This window comes from Vombatus ursinus, unplaced genomic scaffold (assembly GCF_900497805.2).
Source record: "Vombatus ursinus unplaced genomic scaffold, bare-nosed wombat genome assembly UNPS02014780.1, whole genome shotgun sequence".
NCBI classification, from domain to species: domain Eukaryota; kingdom Metazoa; phylum Chordata; class Mammalia; order Diprotodontia; family Vombatidae; genus Vombatus; species Vombatus ursinus.
The window spans coordinates 172,531-193,863 of record NW_020954558.1 but is presented as its reverse complement, the minus strand read 5'-3'; the positions used below and the strand labels follow the sequence as shown (position 1 = coordinate 193,863).

At 37.0% G+C, this 21,333-nt stretch overlaps 1 protein-coding gene and 1 pseudogene across 1 annotated transcript; one reads left to right on the top strand and one right to left on the bottom strand.

Annotated features, from left to right (window-relative positions):
• Window positions 1-192: 192 nt before the first annotated feature.
• On the bottom strand, window positions 193-1,143 carry LOC114046070 (annotated as a pseudogene).
• A 15,743-nt stretch (window positions 1,144-16,886) lies between these two features.
• On the top strand, window positions 16,887-18,521 carry LOC114046067 (olfactory receptor 51F1-like; the record flags this gene model as incomplete). Its single annotated transcript, XM_027866298.1, has 2 exons — window positions 16,887-17,795; window positions 18,492-18,521. Coding segments are annotated over exons 1-2 (939 nt in total), but the record flags the coding sequence as incomplete, so codon positions are not given.
• Window positions 18,522-21,333: the final 2,812 nt, after the last annotated feature.

Sequence of the window (21,333 nt, the reverse complement as noted above, 5' to 3'; positions counted from 1 at the left end):
AGGTGAAATGTCCTTAATCCCTCTCCTCCCCCACCCCCAACTCAATAGACTGATTGGATAACACAGGCAAGAAATGTAATGCCCATAGTCTAACCATCACAACTTTAAACCTTAGACCCATCAATATTTTAACCAAATTTCTCTATCAAAATAACATCACACCTGTCATTTTGATCTGTCATTGTTTCAAACTCACATTGGAATCTGCTTTGCAAGGAGTAATTTGGCCACCACCTTGCGGAGTTGGGCTATTTTCACACTGTATATAATGGGGTTGAGCACAGGTGGAAGCATTAGGTAGATGTTGGCTATCATTGTATGTACAATCTTGGGAGTTAGTTGTCCATAGCGGTGCACCAGGGACAGGCTAATCATGGGGATATAAAAGATGGCAACAGCTCCAATGTGAGATGCACAGGTACTGAAGGCCTTGTGCTGCTCTTTGGGGGATGCAATACTGAGGACAGAGCGAATGATCAGGATATAGGAGAGCACAATGCATGGTGTGTCAATCCCAGTGCTCAGGATGAGAGCAGCTAATCCACACACGCTACTGACTTTGATGTCTGAACATGACAATCTAATCACATCAGGGTAGTAACAGTAGGAATGAGAAAGACCATTAGGACCACAGAAGGACAGCTTCTTAAATAACAAAACCAAGGGCAACATTAGAACTATCATACGGATGACCATTGCCACACCTAATTGTGTGATCCTGGCATTGGTGAGGATGGTGGTATATCTCAAAGGATCACAAATGGCCACAAAACGATCAAAGGCCATTGCCACCAGGACCCCAGATTCCATTAAGGCAAATCCATGAAGGAAGAACATTTGGACAATACAACCATCTAAGTTCATCTCTCTGGCATCAAACCAAAGGATACTCAGCATTGTTGACATTGTGGAAATGGTCAAGCCCAAGTCACTAGCTGATAGCATGGAGAGGAAATAGTACATGGGCTCATGGAGGCTCTACTCTTTCATAATGACAAACAGAATCATGCTGTTTCCCAAAAGGGCAATGGCAGAGAGACAGCAGAAAGGAATGGAGATCAAGGCATGGACCTCTTCCAATCCTGGAATGCCTGTCAGTTGGAAGGTTGAAAATGGAGATGTCAGATTGCTAGAAATTTCCATCATGGTTTATAGAATGGCTCTTAAACTTGTATAGCTCAGATTCTGCGGAAACAAAAGCAAAATTTTGTGTTTGTACAAAAGTAATAGATGGGATTTTGGTTTCAGAAAACTTCTCCTAAATGAATATATACCCTAATTTCTAAAAATTGTGCCATCCTTCAATGTCTAGCAGTTGCTCATTGTTTGCTGAAATAGCAAATTACTCATTAATTGAATGAATTAATGATAATTTAGAGAAAATATTTTACACTAGTAGCATGACTGCTGGGAGCAATGTTTCTAGCAGAAGTGATAATGTACACTGCACATTCCATGTTCTCTTTCTAGCATCCCTATGAAAAGAGAAAAAAAATCATCATTTTAATCTTCATATCAAAAACAATAATAAATAGCATTTATAGATATTATATATAAATATGCTTTATAGATATAATTTTTTCTCACAATAAATGTGCAAGGAAGGCACTATAGTTTTAGAAACAAAAAATCATGGACGGAGGGAAGAGTGATAATAGAATGAAAGGTCAAAACTTCCAAACCTCCCCCAAAATATGTACAACAACATAAAATATGCCAAACCAAATTCTGAGCAAGAAAGCTCATTAAAAGTTGAGTCATTTTTTTTCAGTCTAAGGTAACTTAGGAAACTAGAAAAAGAGGTCTACAGACATTGAGATTGGGGCTGTCTGGGATTGTACAATGTGGAATAAATGGTACCAGTGATGTTTGCAGTACCAGGCTGTGCTACCAGTCCCAGCAGTGGTGGGGAATAGCTCAATGCTCAGGGATAAGAAAGACACTTAATGTCAGAGCAGAAATAGATCCCAGAGGACCCTGTGCTAATCCTTCATGTAGGATCAGGTGCCATCCGGCAGATTTGACACCAAGTACATAGTTCTGGTTTACAGTTCCAGAGAATAGAGGAAAGAATGGGTCTCAAGGGAGCAGGGCCCCTACCTGTGTAAGGTCTAAAGCACAGACTAGTAGGAAAAGGAACAATCCTCTTTTAGGATCACACTATATTGGGAATATGGAAAACTTACAGGTCTCCAGACTGAACTTGAAAGCAGCAAGACATTCCTGTCATAAGACAAGTCTTACCCCAACAGAAAAGCAGGAGGGGAAAGGGATAAGAGAAAAGAGATGGAAGAAAGAGGGAGGTTAAGAGAGACAGTAATCAGAAACAAAACACACTTATGAGGAGGGGACAGAGTAAAAACAGAAAAGGAATAAGTATAAGAGAATAGAATGGGGGTGGGTGGGATACACAGTTAACCATTATAATTGTGAATGTGAATGGAATGAACTCAGCCACAAAACAGAAGAGTATAGCAGAAACCATAATCCAACAATGTATTGTTTACAAGAGATATATTTGAAACAGAGAGGTGCACATGAAGTTAAAATAAGTGACTGAAGTAGGATCTATTATGTTTCAGCTGAAATTAAAAAGTCAAAGGTATCAATAATGATCTCAGACAACACAAAAGCAAAAATGACCTAATTAAAAAGAGATAATCAGGGAAAATACATTTTGATTAAAAGTACCATAGATAATGAATTAATCTTGCTGCCAAATATATGTACACCAATTGGCATAGCGTAAAAATTCTCAAAGGAAAAGTTAAATAAGTTATAGGAGGAGATAGATAGTAAAACTGTATTACTAGGGATCCTCAATTTATAACCTCTCAGATGTAGATAAATATAACTATAAAGTGAACAAGAAAGAAGTGGAGATGAATAGAATTTTAGAATAGTTAGATATGAATGATAGAATTCTGAAGAATATTGAATAGAAATAGAAAGGAATATACCTATATCTGGTCAGCTAGTGGCCCAGTAAATAGAGTACCATGCCAAGAGTCAGGAATACTCATCTTTGTGGACTGAAATCTGGCCTCAAATACTTACTAGCTGTGTGACACTAGGCAAATCACTTAACCCTGTTTGCCTCAGTTTCCTCATCTATAAAATGAGCTGGAGAAGGAAATGGAAAGCCAATTAGTATCTTTGCCAAGAAAACCTCAAATGGGGTCACAAAGAGTCAGACACACCTGAAATAGCTGAACAACAGCAAAAATATCTATATCTCATCTATGCATGGCACATTCACAAAGAAATAACCAGATATTAGCATATAAAAACATCACCAACAAATACAGAATAGCAGAAATATTGACTGAATCTTTTAGAGATCATAATGCAATAAAAATTTAATTCAATAGAGCTTTAGAAGCACAGAATAAAAATTAGGCATTAAATAATTTAATTCTAAAGAAGTAGTGGATCAAAGAATAAATCATAGAAACAATCAATATTTTCATTAAAGATAATGACAAGAATGAGACAACATACCAAAATTAATGGGATGCAATCAGAGCAGTAATTAGGGGAAATTTTATATCTCTAAATCAATAAATCAATAAAAGAAAGAACAGAACAGATGAATCAATTGCCATAAAACTAAAAAAGGTTAGAATAAAAAACTAAATATTCTCTATTCAACACCAACTTCCTCAAAATCAAAGGAATGACTAATAAAATTAAAAGCAAAAAAAAATCATTGAGTGGATAAATAAAATTAGAAACTATTTTTATTAAAAAAAAACACAAAAAAGATAACTGTTGGTTAATCTAATTCAAAAAATAAAGAGAAAAGCAAACCAGTACGAAAAATGCAAATAGTAAATGCATAATCAATGATGATAAAATTAAAGCAATTATTAGTAGTTATTTTGCCCACCAATATGTCAATAAAACTGGCAATCTAAAAGGATGAATGTTTTAAAAGAATATAAATTGCCAAGATTAACAGAAGAAAAAATATTTAAATATTATACCTTAGAAAAAGAAATTTAACAAACCATTAATCAGTTCCCTAAGGGAAGAACAAACAGGATTAGATGGATTTAAAAGCAAATTCTACCAGACATTGAAAGAACAATTGATCTAATGTTATATAAAATGCTTGAAAAAATAGGTACAGAAGGAGTCCTACTATATTTTTTGACACAAGATTTTGATTCCCAAACCAGAGAAAGCAAAAACAGAGAAAGAAAACTATAGATTAATTTCCCTAATAAGTATTGTTGCAAAAATATTTTAATTTAAATACTAGCAAGGAGATTATAGCAATATTCAAAAATATCATACACTATGACCAGGCTGGATTTACACCAAGAATGCAGGACTGGTTCAATATAAGAAAAACTATGAGTACAATTGACCATAACAATAAAAAAAATGTCAAAAGATACAGGAAAAGAATTTGATAAAACACAACACTTATTCTTATAAAAAAACTCTAGAAAACATAGGAATAACCATAATCATTTGTTAAAATGTGAAGTTGTACAAATCAGAAATACAATAAGTATAGGAAGAGAGTACAGCAAGACAAGAGCAGACAACTAAGAAAAGAACATTTTAAGGAACAAACATCCTAAGTTGTTGGCAAGGTGATGAGATGCCAGCAAATGAGGCAGAGAAGTAGGGTTTAGAGTGGCAGGAGAGCAAAGAGAACCTAGTGTCTCAGAAGTTGAGAGAGAATAGGGTATCTACAAAGATGCCCTTGGAACTACTCAACAAATAAGAAGTTGAATCTCAATCCTCAGGGGAAAAAAAGTGCCCTCCAGAGAATACTGATTTCTATGCACAGATGTTAGCCAAACCAGAAATGGTCTGAGACAGAAAAGACAGGTAATGTTGAGGCATCTGTAGGCCAACCAGACATCAACAAAAGAAAGGTATTCCGGCTTTATGAAATCACAACTCACAACCTTAGTAGTGGAATTAATTTCAGCAATTACTCAACCTAAAATGCACCTAAATAAAGACGGATTCTACATTATTCCAAACAAATTGATATCCAGCCTCTGGTTAGGATCTCCATTGGCTGGAAACCTCTCCTTTGGGGCATTTCCTACTTAGGAATTAAATAGTTAATTAAGAATTTGTCTGAGAATACTTTTTTTCTTGTACCTTCACATAAAATATATGATTGAGGGGCTCTTCAGTGGATATACACACTCACACACACACACACACACACACACACACACACACACACACACACACCTGAAAAGAAATGAAAAAGATAAAAGTACTCACATATATCCACCAGGCTAGATAACAAAGGGAAGCTAGCATCAAATAGTAAAAAGAATACTATGAAAGAACATTATATGTTCTCAGTGGGTAATAAAATAATATTCATCCATAGTCATAACCCATCTGTTAAGAGTTTGCACTTATTTCCCTCCATGGGATATTCTTTAGTGATTCCAACATGCATATCTAAAATATTGGTGGCATTTTAGGAAATAAAAAAGGAAGATGAGACTTAGACTCTTTTCCCCTAGATCTCAACATCTTCCTGAGAATGAAATACATCTCATGAAACATGAAAAAACACAAGCAACATAAGACCATTTGTAATAAAATCATACTTTCAAAAATAAAGAACATACATTTACAAATATATAGTACATACTGTACATACATGCCCATACCCATGCCTATGCCCATGCCCATCCCTCACTGGGATGAAGTAGAAGGAAGGAACTCAGTTGTTATTAGTGAAGAAAGAACATCTCTTTAGTCCTGGGAATCACGAATCTCATGTTTTTATGTTCAGATTAGGTTGAATAAAGAATCAATCACTGGGATGTGTTTCTCTCTGGAGGGATGGACTGGTGCAAGGGAGGTATAATATCCAACTTTCTCCAGGGATGGTTTTCTGAATCCAGAGTGATTTAGAACCAAAATCAGATTTTTAAAAAATCAGTCAACATTTCATGAGATTTTGGGATTAATGCAGTCCTATATATAAGCTTATTTTTAATGTCATTTCTATATTGTCTCTGGATCTTTCTTTTGGGAGTTGGACCTGTTTCACCATATATCAATTATAGCTCGAAATGATTGTTTAAAAACCTTAACCTGAGCATGAACTTTAAATCAGCTTCACCTTCCTGGGATACTAATATCTTTCTCAATATAACTCACTTGTAACCAGGAGTGTCATGAGGCTTACATGAGATAACATGTGTAAAGCACTTAGAAAACCCACTTAATAAATGCTAGTTATTATTTTTATTTTTTATTATTAGTTTACAATTACCAAGTTTCCAGTCTGGTGACTTTATTCCATGATCCTTCTGCTGTACTTTTGCTGAGCTCAAGCAATATTTATAAAGAAAAGAGGGGTATATAGGTAAATGTTTAAAAACTGTGCTTTCTGAAAAAATATATAGCCACATACTTTTAAGTTTTATTTATATTATTAACACTTTCTTGAGTCTAGCATTCAACAAGAAAATAAATCAAATCATCATTTGTAGGATTGTTGATTTCTGAGGTGCAAATACTCATACTGAAAGTTTCACAATTGACTTTCAAGCAAGTTAGAACTGACTCTAGTATACTCCTACTTGTAATTGAATTTGAGTGATTAAGTCCTTATCTTCATTACATTCCACATTTACCTTTGTGAGTGGTCTCACTAAGTAGGGAATGGGCTACTCCAAGGGAGTGGGTTGGGATGTATGTCCAAAGTGTTTCACAAAACAAAAATGACTAATCTCCAAAAAGTAGGGAGATAATAAGAGAACATCTTACTGTTTTCAAGTCTAGAGAAGATAAAAAGGAGATATTTCTAGTTCTTCAAATATTGGCAGAAGAGTAAAACGGATGAAGGATTTGACTTGTTCTGTTTGACCCCAAGAGTCAAAACTAAAAATAGTATGATGTGGAAAGGGTTGAAAAGGGAGGGAGAATGCGGAAAGGCAAAGATCAGTTTGATATAAAGATGTCCTAACAACCATCTTTATAAAATTTGAGCATGCTGTTCAAAAGGCAGTGGGTTCCTCTTTCATGGAAATCAATCAAATTCTGGATTACTTCTTGAGTATGTTGTAGTGAAAATTCTTTTTTTCAATGATGAATAGACTAGGTGACCTTTAACTGCAGTTATTTTAAATAGAGTTTCTCTTTCTATCTCTTCCTGCTGGATTTTGTTCGTAATATATAGCAATGCTGATGATTTATATGGGTTTATTTTATATCCTGTAACTGTGTTAAAAGTTAATTGTTTCGACTAGTTTTTAGTTAATTCTCTAAGGGCTCTCTAAGTGTTGTTCAGTCATGTCTGACTTGGTGAATCTATTTGGGGTTTTCTTGGCAAAGATGCTGGAGTGGTTTGCAATTTCCTTCTCCAGCTCATTTTACAGATGAGGAAACTGAGGCAAATAGAGTTAAGTGACTTTCTCAGGATGATATAGCTAGTAAGAGTCTGAGGCTGGATTTAAACCTGGGTCTTGACTCCAGGGCCAGTGCTCTATCCACTGTGCCACCTAGCTGCCCTAAGTACTAAGTAAAGAATCATGTAATTTAAGAATACTGGGCATATAATCTGCAGTTTTATTTCCTCATTACCTATTTTTTATTCCTTTATTTTTCACCTTGTCCTATCGCTATAGCCAGCATTTCTTATACAACATTGTATAATAGTGGTGATAATGGATGTACTTACAACTTACTTGACCTTTTGGGGAAGGTTTCTAGTTTATCCTCATTATGGATAATGCTCGCTCCAATTTTTAGATAGATAAAATTATCATTTTAATAGAAGCTTCATTTATTCCTATGATTCCTAGTGTTGTTAATTGGAATGGGTGTTAATTTTTTTCAAAAGCTTTTTCTGCATCTATTGATATAATAATATAATTTTTATGGTTTTTTTTGTTATTAACATGGTCAATAATACTTGCAGTTTATCGAAAATTGAACCAGGCTTCCATTTCTGCTATATATTGCTGTAATGTTCTCAATATTGCATCAAAATTCATTAGGGAAATTAGCATATAGTTTTCTTTCTCTGTTTTTCTTTTCTCTGACTTAGGTATCAAAAGTATATTGTATCATAAGAAAAATTTAGTAGGGTCTTTATTTTTTCAAATAGTTTACATAATTTGGAGTTAATTCTTCCTTAAATAACATAACTTTCTGTGGGCTTCCACTGTGAAGGCAGCACTCAATGCACATAATATATGATATTGTGTTATTACATACAACATATATAACGTGATATACACACACACACACACACACACACACACACACACACACATATATATATATAACACATATATGATAAATCACAGATAATTAATGAAAGGAAGGCACTAGCCTTAAGTCTTACTCTGAGAATCTCATGCTGAGGCAGCTGACTCATTGCCAGATCCTCTGGAGGACATTGCAACATTGTAACAACGTTGGAATAACCGTCCCCCACTCAGCTGGTGAGCCACCTGGAGCACTTGACCCAGGTGCTTCAGGACGTTCGACCCCCAGGAGGCTTCCGGGCCCTTGCCACCCACCCGGGCGTGGTGGGCCGCCTGGGGAACTCCAACTTCCTCACTTTTCTGGCCAACCTGGAAGAAGCCGTGGACGACGAGTTGCTGGACCCCGAAATCACTCAGCAGCTGCACTTCCTTCAGGACTTTGTCGACGCGGACGCCGCCTCTGGCGAGCCCGAACGCTAGCGGTGTCCGCCCCACCGCACCTAGGCTGGGGCAGGCCAAGGAGGGGGAGGACGAGGCGGGGGGACAGGCAGACGGCACCTACAGAAAACATGGGGGGTTCAGGGCCTGAAGAAGGGAAAGGGCGGGAAGCTGGCTGCTGGAGGCTGGCAGCTGGTGGCTGGGCGAGGGAATACTCACAAACCCATCTGAGGAAAGGCTACTGAAAGATGGTGATCTCGTAGCTGGCATCAGAAAGAAATAGCTGTCTGAGCCAGGAGGCACAGATGATGAGGGCTAGCAAGCATGAAGGATAGAGAGGAGATGAAAGGGCCTGGCACCGCTAGAGGAGGAATCTCTTCGAGGGACAAGTGTCAAGTACTAAAATTTAATAGGATTGTGAATAAAGCTAAAATCTGAGAGCTGTGTTTGTTTGTTTGTTTGTTTTTTTTCTTGCAGGTTGCTCAGCCACAGTTGGACGCACTGGACCTTGACCCAAACATAGTGATGTTATTTTGTTCCTCTTTAAAAATGAAGGACAACAACCAAACTAAACCCAAGCCTGCAATAGGTGAATCTTTGACCTATGATCTTTCTGACTCATTTGTCCTGGGAGCTTTACTTTATATGGCTAAGGACATAAATCTAGGCTTTGCCCTCAGAGATTTTATAGTCAAGTTGAAGGAAACAATGATTATATGCACTTAGAAAGACACATCCAAAACAAAAACAAAACACTAATGCTGAAGAGAAGAGGGACCTATCCTTGACCAATTCCATTCCATATGTATATCAATGGCATGGATGAAGGAATATATGGCACATTTGTTAAACTAAGAGTCATGCAAAACAGAGAGAAACAACTTATGTATTCAGTGACAGAGACAGGATCCAAAAATATCTCAATAGCTAAGAGCTATGGGCAGAAGTGAGCAATGTGAAATTTAATAGAGATAAATAAATACCACTTCTGGACAATTATATATTAAATATTAAATAAAATGCCTACTATGTGCAAAACTTTGTGCCAGGTTCCCATAGGGGAAACAGAAGAATAACACTGGATGGTCCCACTGGGATGTAGGGCAATGTATCCCAAACAAGAAATAATGTGATGATAGCAAAGCACAAAAACTATGTGGTATGAATTATAATGCAATAAGATGCAGAGGAGGCATAATTTAAAGAAGAATGGACCTCATCCAAATATGCTAGAAGAGATGGAGCTTGAGTTAAGCCTTGCAGATGAAGATTTATACAGCAACTTCTCCTAGGTTTTGGGGGAAAGGATTACATTTTATAATTCACCACAACCACTCAGAAAAAGCTGGTGGTGTAATTCAGTTTGACTTACATTTTAAAGCCCTTTGAGACTTCAGTCAGTTAGGCATAGCAGGTGAGTGCCTTGGTGACATTGCTTTCTTTTTACTCCCACATCAGCCAAGAAAAGCATTCCCATGGAGAGCCAAAGATTAGATTTGTCCTGCATTGGGAGTTCCCTGAGGGACAGTCATATCTGTGGGATGATCACATCATTCAGTCCTACTTTTGTCTATAGGCTTAGGATTCACAATTAAATGAGCACGTTCTTTCTAGTGGTGAGTAAAGAGTCATTTTTCCCTTCTACATGAGCCTGGTAAGATGGAGGGGTTTTGTTTGACTATCTCTGCCATACATTTTGACATATTGATAGAACTACTCTATTATATAGGAAACAGGGATAGGGACTGGACTTATTATTTCATTAGTACAGTATATGGAAATCTCAAGAGAGGAAACTATTGATGAAGGTAATATGTGCCTTATATATGTTATAGTTTTAGAGAGTTTTTGTGAGGATAAACACTTGTGTCCAGGGTGACATGGGGAATATTTTTTCAGAAGTGTACCTTGAACCCAGGCTTTCTTGGGTCTTCATCTGGCTCTTTATCTACCACCAACCCCAGCTGCTTTTTTTTTTATCATATAGGACCTTATTTTGCTTTCTTATTGTTGTAGGTGTGTATATTGTTTCCCCATATTGGACCTGAGCTAGCAGAAAATAAGGACTAGGTTTGTTTCACAGTGTCTGACTCAGGGATGAATACATCTAGTGGTCACTTAGTTTATGTCTATTGAATTATGGGCCATAAAGGGGAAAAAAGGAGAACTATAGCCATATAGGTAAAATAGTGGTAGAGAAAATTCAGAGACAAGGGAAGAGGATAGGAAGGCCCTACTTCCAATTGTTAAGACTACAGGCTCTTGGGAGATTGATAGGGAAATTGCTACTATAGAGGAAAGAGCTCATATTCCATGTCCCTATGTAATTCTTCTGTTCTGTAGCTTTGTTTTGTTTATGTTTTTAGCAATTTAACATCTCTTAATCCTTCTTAACTCAAACTCTGTAAATGTATCCCTTTCAGAGAAGACAAAGGAACCCATGTGGTTGCCTAAAGTGAGACCTTGGACATCAGTTTACATGACTATTTACTTTAAAAGAGGAAATATTTAGGTTTAGACCACTGTGTGACATGAATGAGCAAATAGTAAAGGGCATGAATAATAGAAGGGGCAGCTAGGTGGTGTAGTAGATACAGTGTCAAGCCTAGAGTCAGGAAGATGAATCTTCCTGAGTTCTGGTCAGGCCTCAGACACTAGCTGTGTGATCCTGGGCAAATCACTTAACCCTATTTGACTCAGTTTCCTCATCTGTAAAATGAGCTGGAGAAAGCAATGGCAAACTGCTCCAGTATTTTTGCCAATAAAACCACAAATGGGGTCACAAAGAGTTAGACATGACTAAAACAACTAAACAACAATGACAAAATGACTGATAGAGAGGATTAGGAATGAGGATTGGAGGCAGAATAGGTAGGGATACCCTTAAGCAAAGACAGTGTTAAGATGGTTTGCTTCCATATCCTTTTATATACTGCCTTATATGTTTGGAGCATTCTTTTTTTTTCTTTTCACATTAATTGATGCCATCTATTCATTTTAAAAATAGTTTTATTGATAATATTTTTACATGATGTCATTTTTACCTCCTCCCCATACTGAGCTTTCCCTTGTAACAAATTAAAATGATAAGGGAAAACAACCCACCCAGTGAACTGCATTCCACAATATATGCATTATTTTTTCACCTGCCTTTCCCCACTTTTTATCCAAAGGAAGAGAGTGTATTTCATCATTTATTACTCAGGTCCAAGATTGGTCATTATGATCACTCATCATTTGAGTTCCTTTTACTGCACTTTTAAATTTATATTACTATAGTCATAGTATAGATTGCTTCCTATTTCTGCTTTTTTCTATGTCAATCTTTCTACATTTCCTCATATTTGTTTTTTGTTATGGTGTAATTATATTTTGTTGCATTCATATATCTCAATTTGTTGAGATATTACCAAACAAATAGGCACCCACTTTCTATCTAGATTTTTTTTCCAGCACTTTTAAGAATACTTTGTTATATATGAGACTTTTCTTTCTGTCTTGGACTTCTTTGGGATATATGTTTATTTAAGGATTGCTGGAGCAAGGGATATGAACATCTGAGTGCCCCATCTATTCCTTAACAACCCAATTTCAAACAATATAATTGCTAACTACACTAATAATCACCAAACCAGCAAGTGCCCAACTGTCCGGCATTTATTTATTTCTCATTCATCTTCATTAATTACATTGATAAATTTGGCTGTGGTAAGAAAAATGTGGTGGTGCAGTGGATAGAGTACTGGGCCTGAGTCAGGAAGAGCTGAGTTCAAATCTGGCCTTAAATACTTACTAGGTGTGTGATCCTGGGCAACTCCTATTTGCCTTAGTTTCTCATCTGTAAAATGAGGACACACTAGAGAAGGAAATAACAAACCATGCCAGTATCTTTGCCAAGAAAACCCGATCTACAAGTCATGGGGTCACGATGAGTAGGACATCACTGAATGACTAAACAATAACAATGAAGCTAAATGTAAACCCTGTACCTTTCTAACAAGCAAGAAAGATGTATGGTAAAATCCCAACCCCCAAGGATTTTACAGTTCACTGCTGTTGTTGTTCAGTCGTTTGAGTTGTGTTTAATTCTTTGTGACCTGATTTGATTAGCAAAGATACTGAAAAAGTTTGCCATTTTTTTCTAATTTTATAGATGAGGAAACTTATGCAAACATGGTTAAATGACATGGCCGTGGTCAGAAAGCTAAATGTCTGAAATCAGATTTGAACTCAGGAAGGTGAGTCTTCCTGACTCCAGAAACAGCATTCTATTCATTCTATTCTAACTGCCACAACTATAATTAAAAAAATAAAACACTATGACATTATAAAGGTGGAAGAAATCACATCAGACTTATTAGAGAAACCTTCCTAGAAAGAGTAATATTTCATCTACTCTTTAAAAAATAGGTTGGATTCTGAGGGGCAAATTGGAAAAAGTCATTGATGGAGAAATGAATAGTATAAGGAAAGGCCTGGAGGCAGGAAAGTATATTGTATAATTTAGAGGATAAAAACCAATCCTGTTTAAACGCTGCAGAAAGTGGGAGATCACATTAAAACTTTTAAGGTGAGTTAAGAATTTGGAAAGCCTTTGATGGAATATAAGAAAGTTGGACTTTATTCAGTATGCAATGGGAATTCATTCAAGTTTTCAGAATATGGAGCTAGATGATCAGAGATTCCTAGATTTTATTGGATTCTTTCTGTCCTTTACAACACACTGTGTTTTCCCCTGTCCACTTTTGTAAGAGTGAGAAGAATAAATTCAGGCTATTGTGGTATAGGTGATAAGATAGAGGATAAACAAAGGCATTTGGGAGCTATTATCTTCTCTCCAGAATAAAAGGAACTTGTATCCTCTAGCTTCATCAAACCCACTAGGATTTCTATTTATTCAACATCCATGTTCATTGCAATTCTTTAAAATTTGCTTTTCATGTCCATCACTAAAACAAAACTTCTCTCTCAAAGGTCACCAGTCCTCCCCAATTGTTAAATCCAATTGCATTTTAAGGTCTTGCTTCTTCTTAACATTTCATTCAGCATACATACATGCATACATGCCAGTCAACTGTGGATAAAAGGTGGACAAGAAATGAAGCAGTTCTTGACTTCAAAAAGCTTATGCTTTACTCAGGTGGTGTCAGTGAGAAAACAAATAATTTTGCTTAAAATTATTTGAGGTCAGAGAGAGCACCAACAAATGGGGATATCAGGGGAGGTTTTATGGATAAGGTGGTACTTCAAGTGATTTTGGAAAAGAAGATAAGGAGTTACAGAGGTAAGACTATAGTACATTCCAACCACAAAAGATAATTTGTACAGATGCATGGAAGTAGATGAGGGCCTGCTGACTTTAATGAATATCTATTAGATAAATTAAGTTGGAATGTAGAATACATGAAGGAGAATATTGTGAAAAAAGATTGGACAGATATATCATGGAGGTACTTGCATCGCAGACTGAGGAATTGATATCTTTTGCTAGAAGAAATAAGAAGGAATCTCATGGAGGCTTTTGAAGTCATTTGCATAGAGGAAAGACTGGAGATAGGGATACTATTTAGAAGGTTATTAAAATAGTTAAGTTTTAAGAGATAAGGGTGACATAAAGTGATAACTCTGAATGGAGAAAAGGAAGCAGGTATTAAAGAGGAGTGGGAAGATTTTCAGGACTTGGGAAAATGATTGGATGCGAAATATCGGGGTGAAGGAAGACATAAAGATGAAACCAGTTTTATGAATTTCATTGTCTGGGAGGATAGTGGTACCTTCAAAATAAATATGAAAATTTTGGGAGAAATGATGGCTTGGGAAAAGGAGTTAAAAGCAATGGACTAATTTCATGAAGTACAACCTTGAGATGCTATTAAGAGTACCCAAATATAATTGTCCAGTAAGTAATTAACGATACAGGACTAGTATTCAGGAGAGACATTAAGGTGACACATGTATATTTAGAAGCTATCTGCATAAAAATGATAATTAAACCTTTTTTCTTCCTAAGATGTCATTGTTTAATAGGTCTCCTTTAAAATGTGTTTTCTCTTACTTTTCCCCATGCTTTAAAGGAGAGAGGGGAGATTTCCATGATTCTACCATCATGTCTCTTGCCTTTTACTTTTGTACTTTATTCTTAGACAATTTCATTTTTTCTCACATCTTTAATTGCTATCTATATGTACGTATTGAATATAACTCTACATCCCTGAATTCTCTGAGAGCTAGATTGTCTCCACCTGATTTTCAGGCATCCAAGCCTGGATTCTGACCAGCACCTTGTACTCCTTATTTGTAGCTGAGCTCATCATCCTTGACTCTCCCCATCCCCCAAAAATATTTCCTTCATCTGTTTTCTCTATTTATGCCAGTGGTACTACTATACAACTGGTTTCTTGTGACCAAAATCTTGGTGTTATTTTTAACTCTCTTTTCTTTCCCCCAACTCTTTTATTAAGTCATTGGCAAAGTCCAGTTATTTCTCCTCACATGCCATATATCTTTTGTATTCAACCAACTGTTTAAATTCTCACTATTACAGCTTTAGTCTTATCTTTGTCTAATACTAGATTCCTCTACTCTATGTCTTTTTAAACACATTCTATCTGACAAGCTCATCTTGGCTATGCATAGATCTATGGAAGGTATTCTTATAGACCTTTCCCCTTGACCATCCAGGTTGTCTTGGGCTAGAAATTTGTTTCACTCTGTCTTTTTGTGGGTTCTGCTGCTCTAGAATTTGTTTAGAGTCATTTTTACAGGTATTTGGAGGGATTTGGGGGAGATTTCAAGCAAGTCATTGCTTTTACTACATCATCTTGGCTCCACCCCACAAGGTATTTTTCTGTTAAAAATAATAGTCAATGTTTTTCTTTTGTACTGAGTGAACATTAAGCTCTTTGCCTTTATTAAAGGATCTTCACAATATGGAATAACCCTATATGCTCTACCTTTTCTCATACTACTCTGAATCACACATACTCAACTTCAACCAAACTGAATTCCAAAGCTACTATCAGTCATTTACCTTACCCTATACTTTCCCACCTCCATAACTTTCCTCAGACTACTCCCAGAAAAAAAAATCTCAAGTTGGGTAATAAATGATCTCTTTTTAAGGGTGCTATAGAACTGTGGTGTTGAATTATAATAGAAATAGAGGTCACTAAATTACACATAAGGATTCCTTCAGGCTGCATATTTATTCAGAAAACCACGTTAACATTATCTATGTTCTGTGATAATTTTATTTAGTTAAATATTTCCCGATCAAATTTTAATCTGGTTCTGCAGCACTTGAGAATGTGTAGGGTCCCATGTGGCCCAAGAGGCCCATATTTAATACCTCACTCAGATTCCAACCTGATAAGGAAACTTGTGCCCCTCCTCCCCTGCCACTAGAGTCTGGTATTGATAAGTGACTCAGGGAATTTCCCCAATACACCTCAGTGCTCCCTTCTACATTTGGCATCAATTACTTGTTTTCAAAAATGTTCATTTTTAATAATATACAGATCCTGCTCAGATCTCTACTCTAAGTTCATACTCCTACTGAGATCTTTGGTGCTATACACATCTCCCTATCCTGCTGAATGAATTACTTTGACTTAACCTCTATCTGTCTGTATTTCCATATAGTGTGTGTATACATTTTTTGCCTGCTTGCTGCTTGATATAGTGATAAAATCAATGCCTGTACTGGCTTCCCAAGCACCAATTTCCTGTAAATACTCAAACATGAGGCTTTGTTCCAACACAACCTGTGTGACAAGAAAGAAAATACTTTTAATCTGAAAATCAAATGTGACTGAGTTAGATACATTTAACCTTGTAAAATATTTATTTTTTCAAATGCATTCATGACATAAATATGTGCTCTTTTATGAAGGGTGGAGGCAAGAGGGTGTGAATAGTGCAATGAACTCCTTCATCTCTACTAGATTCAATACTTACAGGAGACACACCAGTAATAGAGAGTACAGAATTTTATCTTTATATCAACATTTATGAATTTGATCAGTCACTCACTCTTTCATCCAATATTTATTGATTCATTGTGCTAGAAACTGAAGGATACCACAATTTTAAGAAATAAGGGCATGTGCTGGTTCACTTAAGGAAACAGTTTTGAAGGAAAAATCCAACATATCATTTTTATATATAGTGAGGGAATTTCTCTCGTGTTTCTACAGAATCTGAGCCATATGAAAACAAATGCTGTCTTCCTAACCTACAATGGTGACTTTAAGCAACTTGACATCTCCATTTCCAACCTTCCACCTCACTGGAATCCCAGGACTCGAAGCAGCCCATGTCTGGATCTCCATCCCTTTCTGCTGTCTCTATGCTATTGCCCTTTCAGGAAACAGCATGATCCTGTTTGTCATCATCACAGAGCAGAGCCTTCATGAGCCCATGTATTATTTCCTTTCTATGCTATCAGCTACTGACTTGGGTTTAATTGTTTCTACAATGTCAACAACATTGGTTGTCCTTTGGTTTGATTTGAGAGAGATCAGCTTAGATGGCTGCATTGTCCAAATGTTCTTCTTACATGGGTTCACAGGCATAGAAACTGGTGTCCTGGTGGCTATGGCCTTTGATCGCTTTGTGGCTATCTGTGACCCTCTGAGATATAGCACTATTCTCACCAATGCCAGAATCCTTCAGATTGTTCTGGTGATACTCATACGTATGATAGTATTGTTGGTACCCACTCTTTTGTTGTTGAAAAGACTATCATTCTGTAAAATGAATGTACTTTCCCATTCCTACTGTTACCACCCTGATGTGCTCAAATTGGCATGTTCAGATACCAAACCCAACAGCTTCTGGGGCTTAACTAGTCTTATCTTGACTTCAGGGATAGATACACCATGTATCATCATCTCCTATGTCATGATCATCCGTTCTGTCCTCAGTATTGCATCACCCACAGAGCACCAAAAGACCTTTAGCACTTGTGTGTCCCACATTGGAGCAGTTGCTGTCTTCTATATCCCTCTGATTTCCCTGTCCCTAGTGCACCGCTTTGGCCAGTCAGCTCCTAAGATTGTACAAACAATGATGGCCAATACCTACTTAATCCTTCCACCTGTGCTCAACCCTGTCATTTACAGTCTGAAAACCACACAACTTCGTGAGGCTTTGCTCAAATTGCTCCTTGCCAAGGACTATCCTATGTCAGGCTGAGATTAGCTGAGATAAAAAAGACATGTTATAGTAGATAGAATAGCTATGTGTTTATACATATGGATGAGGAATGAATTTCATTTCCCCAGATAATTGGCTTGAGGGTGTGAAAATCCATTGAAGGAAACTGTAACTCTAGTTCCATAGACATCACACAAATAGTAGGGTAATTATGCAGAAAAATGCATGTGATTTGTTGAGAGCTCCAGGGGATCTATTCTTGATATTATATGTGCACCTAACATATATTGTCCTCTAATCACAGTGCTTGAAAGCTTATAGATTCTGGATGATAATTTGGTGGCATAAATAACACTGAAACAATATAAAATTCCTAGCTATTTTACAGAAGGAGGGACAGAAGGTGCCTAATTAATATTAAATTTGTATTAGTTGCTACAGATGACTATAGGAAGAGTGTCAGTGTCTATGGAACGTATGGGCCAAAGAAGACTGGCGGGAATGATTTGAGGGAATGTACATGATGACATATATCTGAAGCTCAATGAAGAAGGAGAAACCCCCAAAGTTACTCAAAACAAATATTGCCATTTTGGAGGTATAAGCATAATAGAAGCAGAGAGAATATGCAAAGAATATTTTTAAATGGTCTCTCAGAGTCCCAAGAAAAAGAAAACATGGGGGCAGCTAGGTGGCGCAGTGGATAGAGTACTGGCCCTGGAGTCAGGAAGACCTGAGTTCAAATCCGGTCTCAGATCAGGCAATTGACACTTACTAGCTGTGTGACCCTGGGCAAGTCACTTAACCCCAATTGCCTAGTCAAAAAAAAAGGGAACATAATGAATTAGTCAAAACACTTGTCTTTCTATCAGGAAGGACCAAATTTGGATCCTGCCACACACAGTTACTAACTGTGTGACACTGAGCAAGATAAGACCCTTCTGAGCATCAATTTCCTCATTTGTAAAATGAGGATAATAATAGTACTTACCTTGCAGTGCTGTTGTAATGATCAAATCAGATAATGCATGCAGAGTACTTTGTCCTGAAACTGTCATTATTACTGTTGTCATTTTTTGTTGTCATTACCACCACCACCACCATCACTACTATCATCAACACCACCACTATCACCATCATCATCATCATCATCATCTTTACCATTATCATACTAAGATCTGAGTCACTGAGATGAGAATAGAGGTTTATTCAAATTAAGCCATTCCTACTGAAAAGCTTAAGCCCCATTTGAATTCAGCTGTGAAGGCTGCTCCCAAGAGATCAGAACTAGGAATATGAGACCTCAGAGGCCATCTTTTTCTAACCCTGTGGTTTCAAAGATGGGAAAAGTGGGAACCAGTGAGGTTAAGTGATGTACTTGATCAAGGTCACAGAAGTAGTAAGTTTCAGAGGTGTCCTCCATGTCCTCAGTGTACAGAATTGGTGTTTCTATCATACTATATTGTCTTCTTTCTATATAAGAAACAATCTTCAGGAAATCAACCAAAAGAAACCATCCAATGAGGCTAAACCTATTTTGCTACATTTGTCATCAGGATGACCCATTTGTGCTGGATTAAATGAAAAGAAAACTCTGTTTTTGGTTTACCAAAAGTTGGAGTCAATTGGACTGATATCACAGAAGGTGATGGAGATAGGATAGAGATTTCCCTTTCAACATTTTCTGGTTCCTTTCTGCCTAGACTCAGTACTTAATCCAGTAGTGACAGTGAAAATGAATATGGTGAGTTTCTTGATGAGCTAGACAAGAGATCACTGGTCATTAATAGTCATTTTTTGAAGGTTACTTGTAGGACATACTTCTACAACCAATGCAGAGGACAGTACTCTGTGGACTAAGTGAGAGCTGTCCCTATTTGAATTATGTCAAAATAAATTTTGAGCTCCCTAGCAAAGACATGAACTTGAACAGACTTCAGGAAATAGTGGCAGATAGAAGGGCCTGGTGTGCTATGGTCCATGGGGTCACAAAGAGCAAGACATGACTATACTATCTATCTAGACATTAACAACAACAAAAAGGAAAGATATATATGTCTTGAAACAGAAAAAAAGACAATATAATCGGGTTCAGGCATGTTAGATCTCAGTCAGTGAGTCAAAAAATAATTACTGAACCTTCTGTGTGCTAGGTTCTGTGCTAAGTTCTGGGAATATGAAAAAAAGATAGTCCCTGCCCTAAAAGAGTTCATAATCTAATGAGGGAGACAACAAACAAATATGTACAAACAGAGTATAAACAGAAAAGAAAAGAAGAGAAGAAAGGAATTAAAATTAAGAGGGATTTAAAAAGCCTTTCTATAGAACAGAGGTGTCACACACATGGCCAGAGGGCCAAATGTGGCCCACAATATACCCAATTGGGGCCCGAAACAGATTAGAATGTAATTGGGAAATATTTAACAAAATAAATAAATAATGCAATAAAACATAGGTAACAATTTTTTTTTTTTTATTTCACGAGGCCCTTGGGAATCCTTAATCATGGTTTTATAGTCCTAGCTTCTATTTGAATGTGACATCAGTGCTATAGAAGATGAAAGTTTAGTTAGGACTTAAAGGAAGCCAGAGAAGTCAGTAAGTAGAAATGAGGAAGGAGAGCATTCCAGGCATCAAAGGCAGTCAGAGAAAATGCCTGAAGCTGAGAGATGGAGGGTCTTGTTTGTGGAATGGCAAGGAGGCCATTGTCATTGGATATATGAGTACATGACAAGGAGTAAGGTGTAAGAATACTGGAAAGGTAAGAGGGTACTAGTTAAGAAAGGCTTTGAATGCTAAACAGAGGATTTTGTATTTGATCCTGGGAAAGACAGAGAGCCACTGGGATTTATTGAGGAGTGGGGGGTGGGGTGATGGAGACATGCATTTTAGGAAAATCAATTAGGCAGCTGAATAGAGGATATATTGGAACAAAGAGAGTTGACACAGGCAGACCCACTAGTAGGTTATTGAAATAATCTAGGCGTGAGGTGATAAAGACCTGAAACAGACTGGTGGCAGTCTCATAGGAGAGAATTAGGGCATATATGAGAGATGTTGCAATGGTGAAATCAACAGGCAACAGATTTTGACATGACAGGTTTGAGATAGCAAGGAGTCAAGAATGATACCTAAAGAGAGGTTGGTGCTGTCCTCTAAAGTAGGAGATGGAAAAGGTTTGAGAAGAAAGAAAAGGAGTTCTGTTTTTGACATGTTGAGGTTAGAATGTCTACTTGACATTCAGTTTGTTGGAGATGTGAGATTGGAGGTCAGCAGAGAGATTAGGGCAGGATAGATAGATTTCAGAATCATCAGCATGGAGATGGTAATTAATTCCTTGGGAACTGATGAAATCACCAAAGTATCAAAAGGAGAAGAGAAGAAGGCCTGGAACAGAGCCATATTGGACACCACGGTTGGTGGGCATTTCTGGATAAGGATTCAGCAAAGGAAACAGATATGGAGTGAATAGATAAGAGGAAAACCAGGAGACAATGGTGTCCTGAAAACCTGAGAGAAGTGAATATCA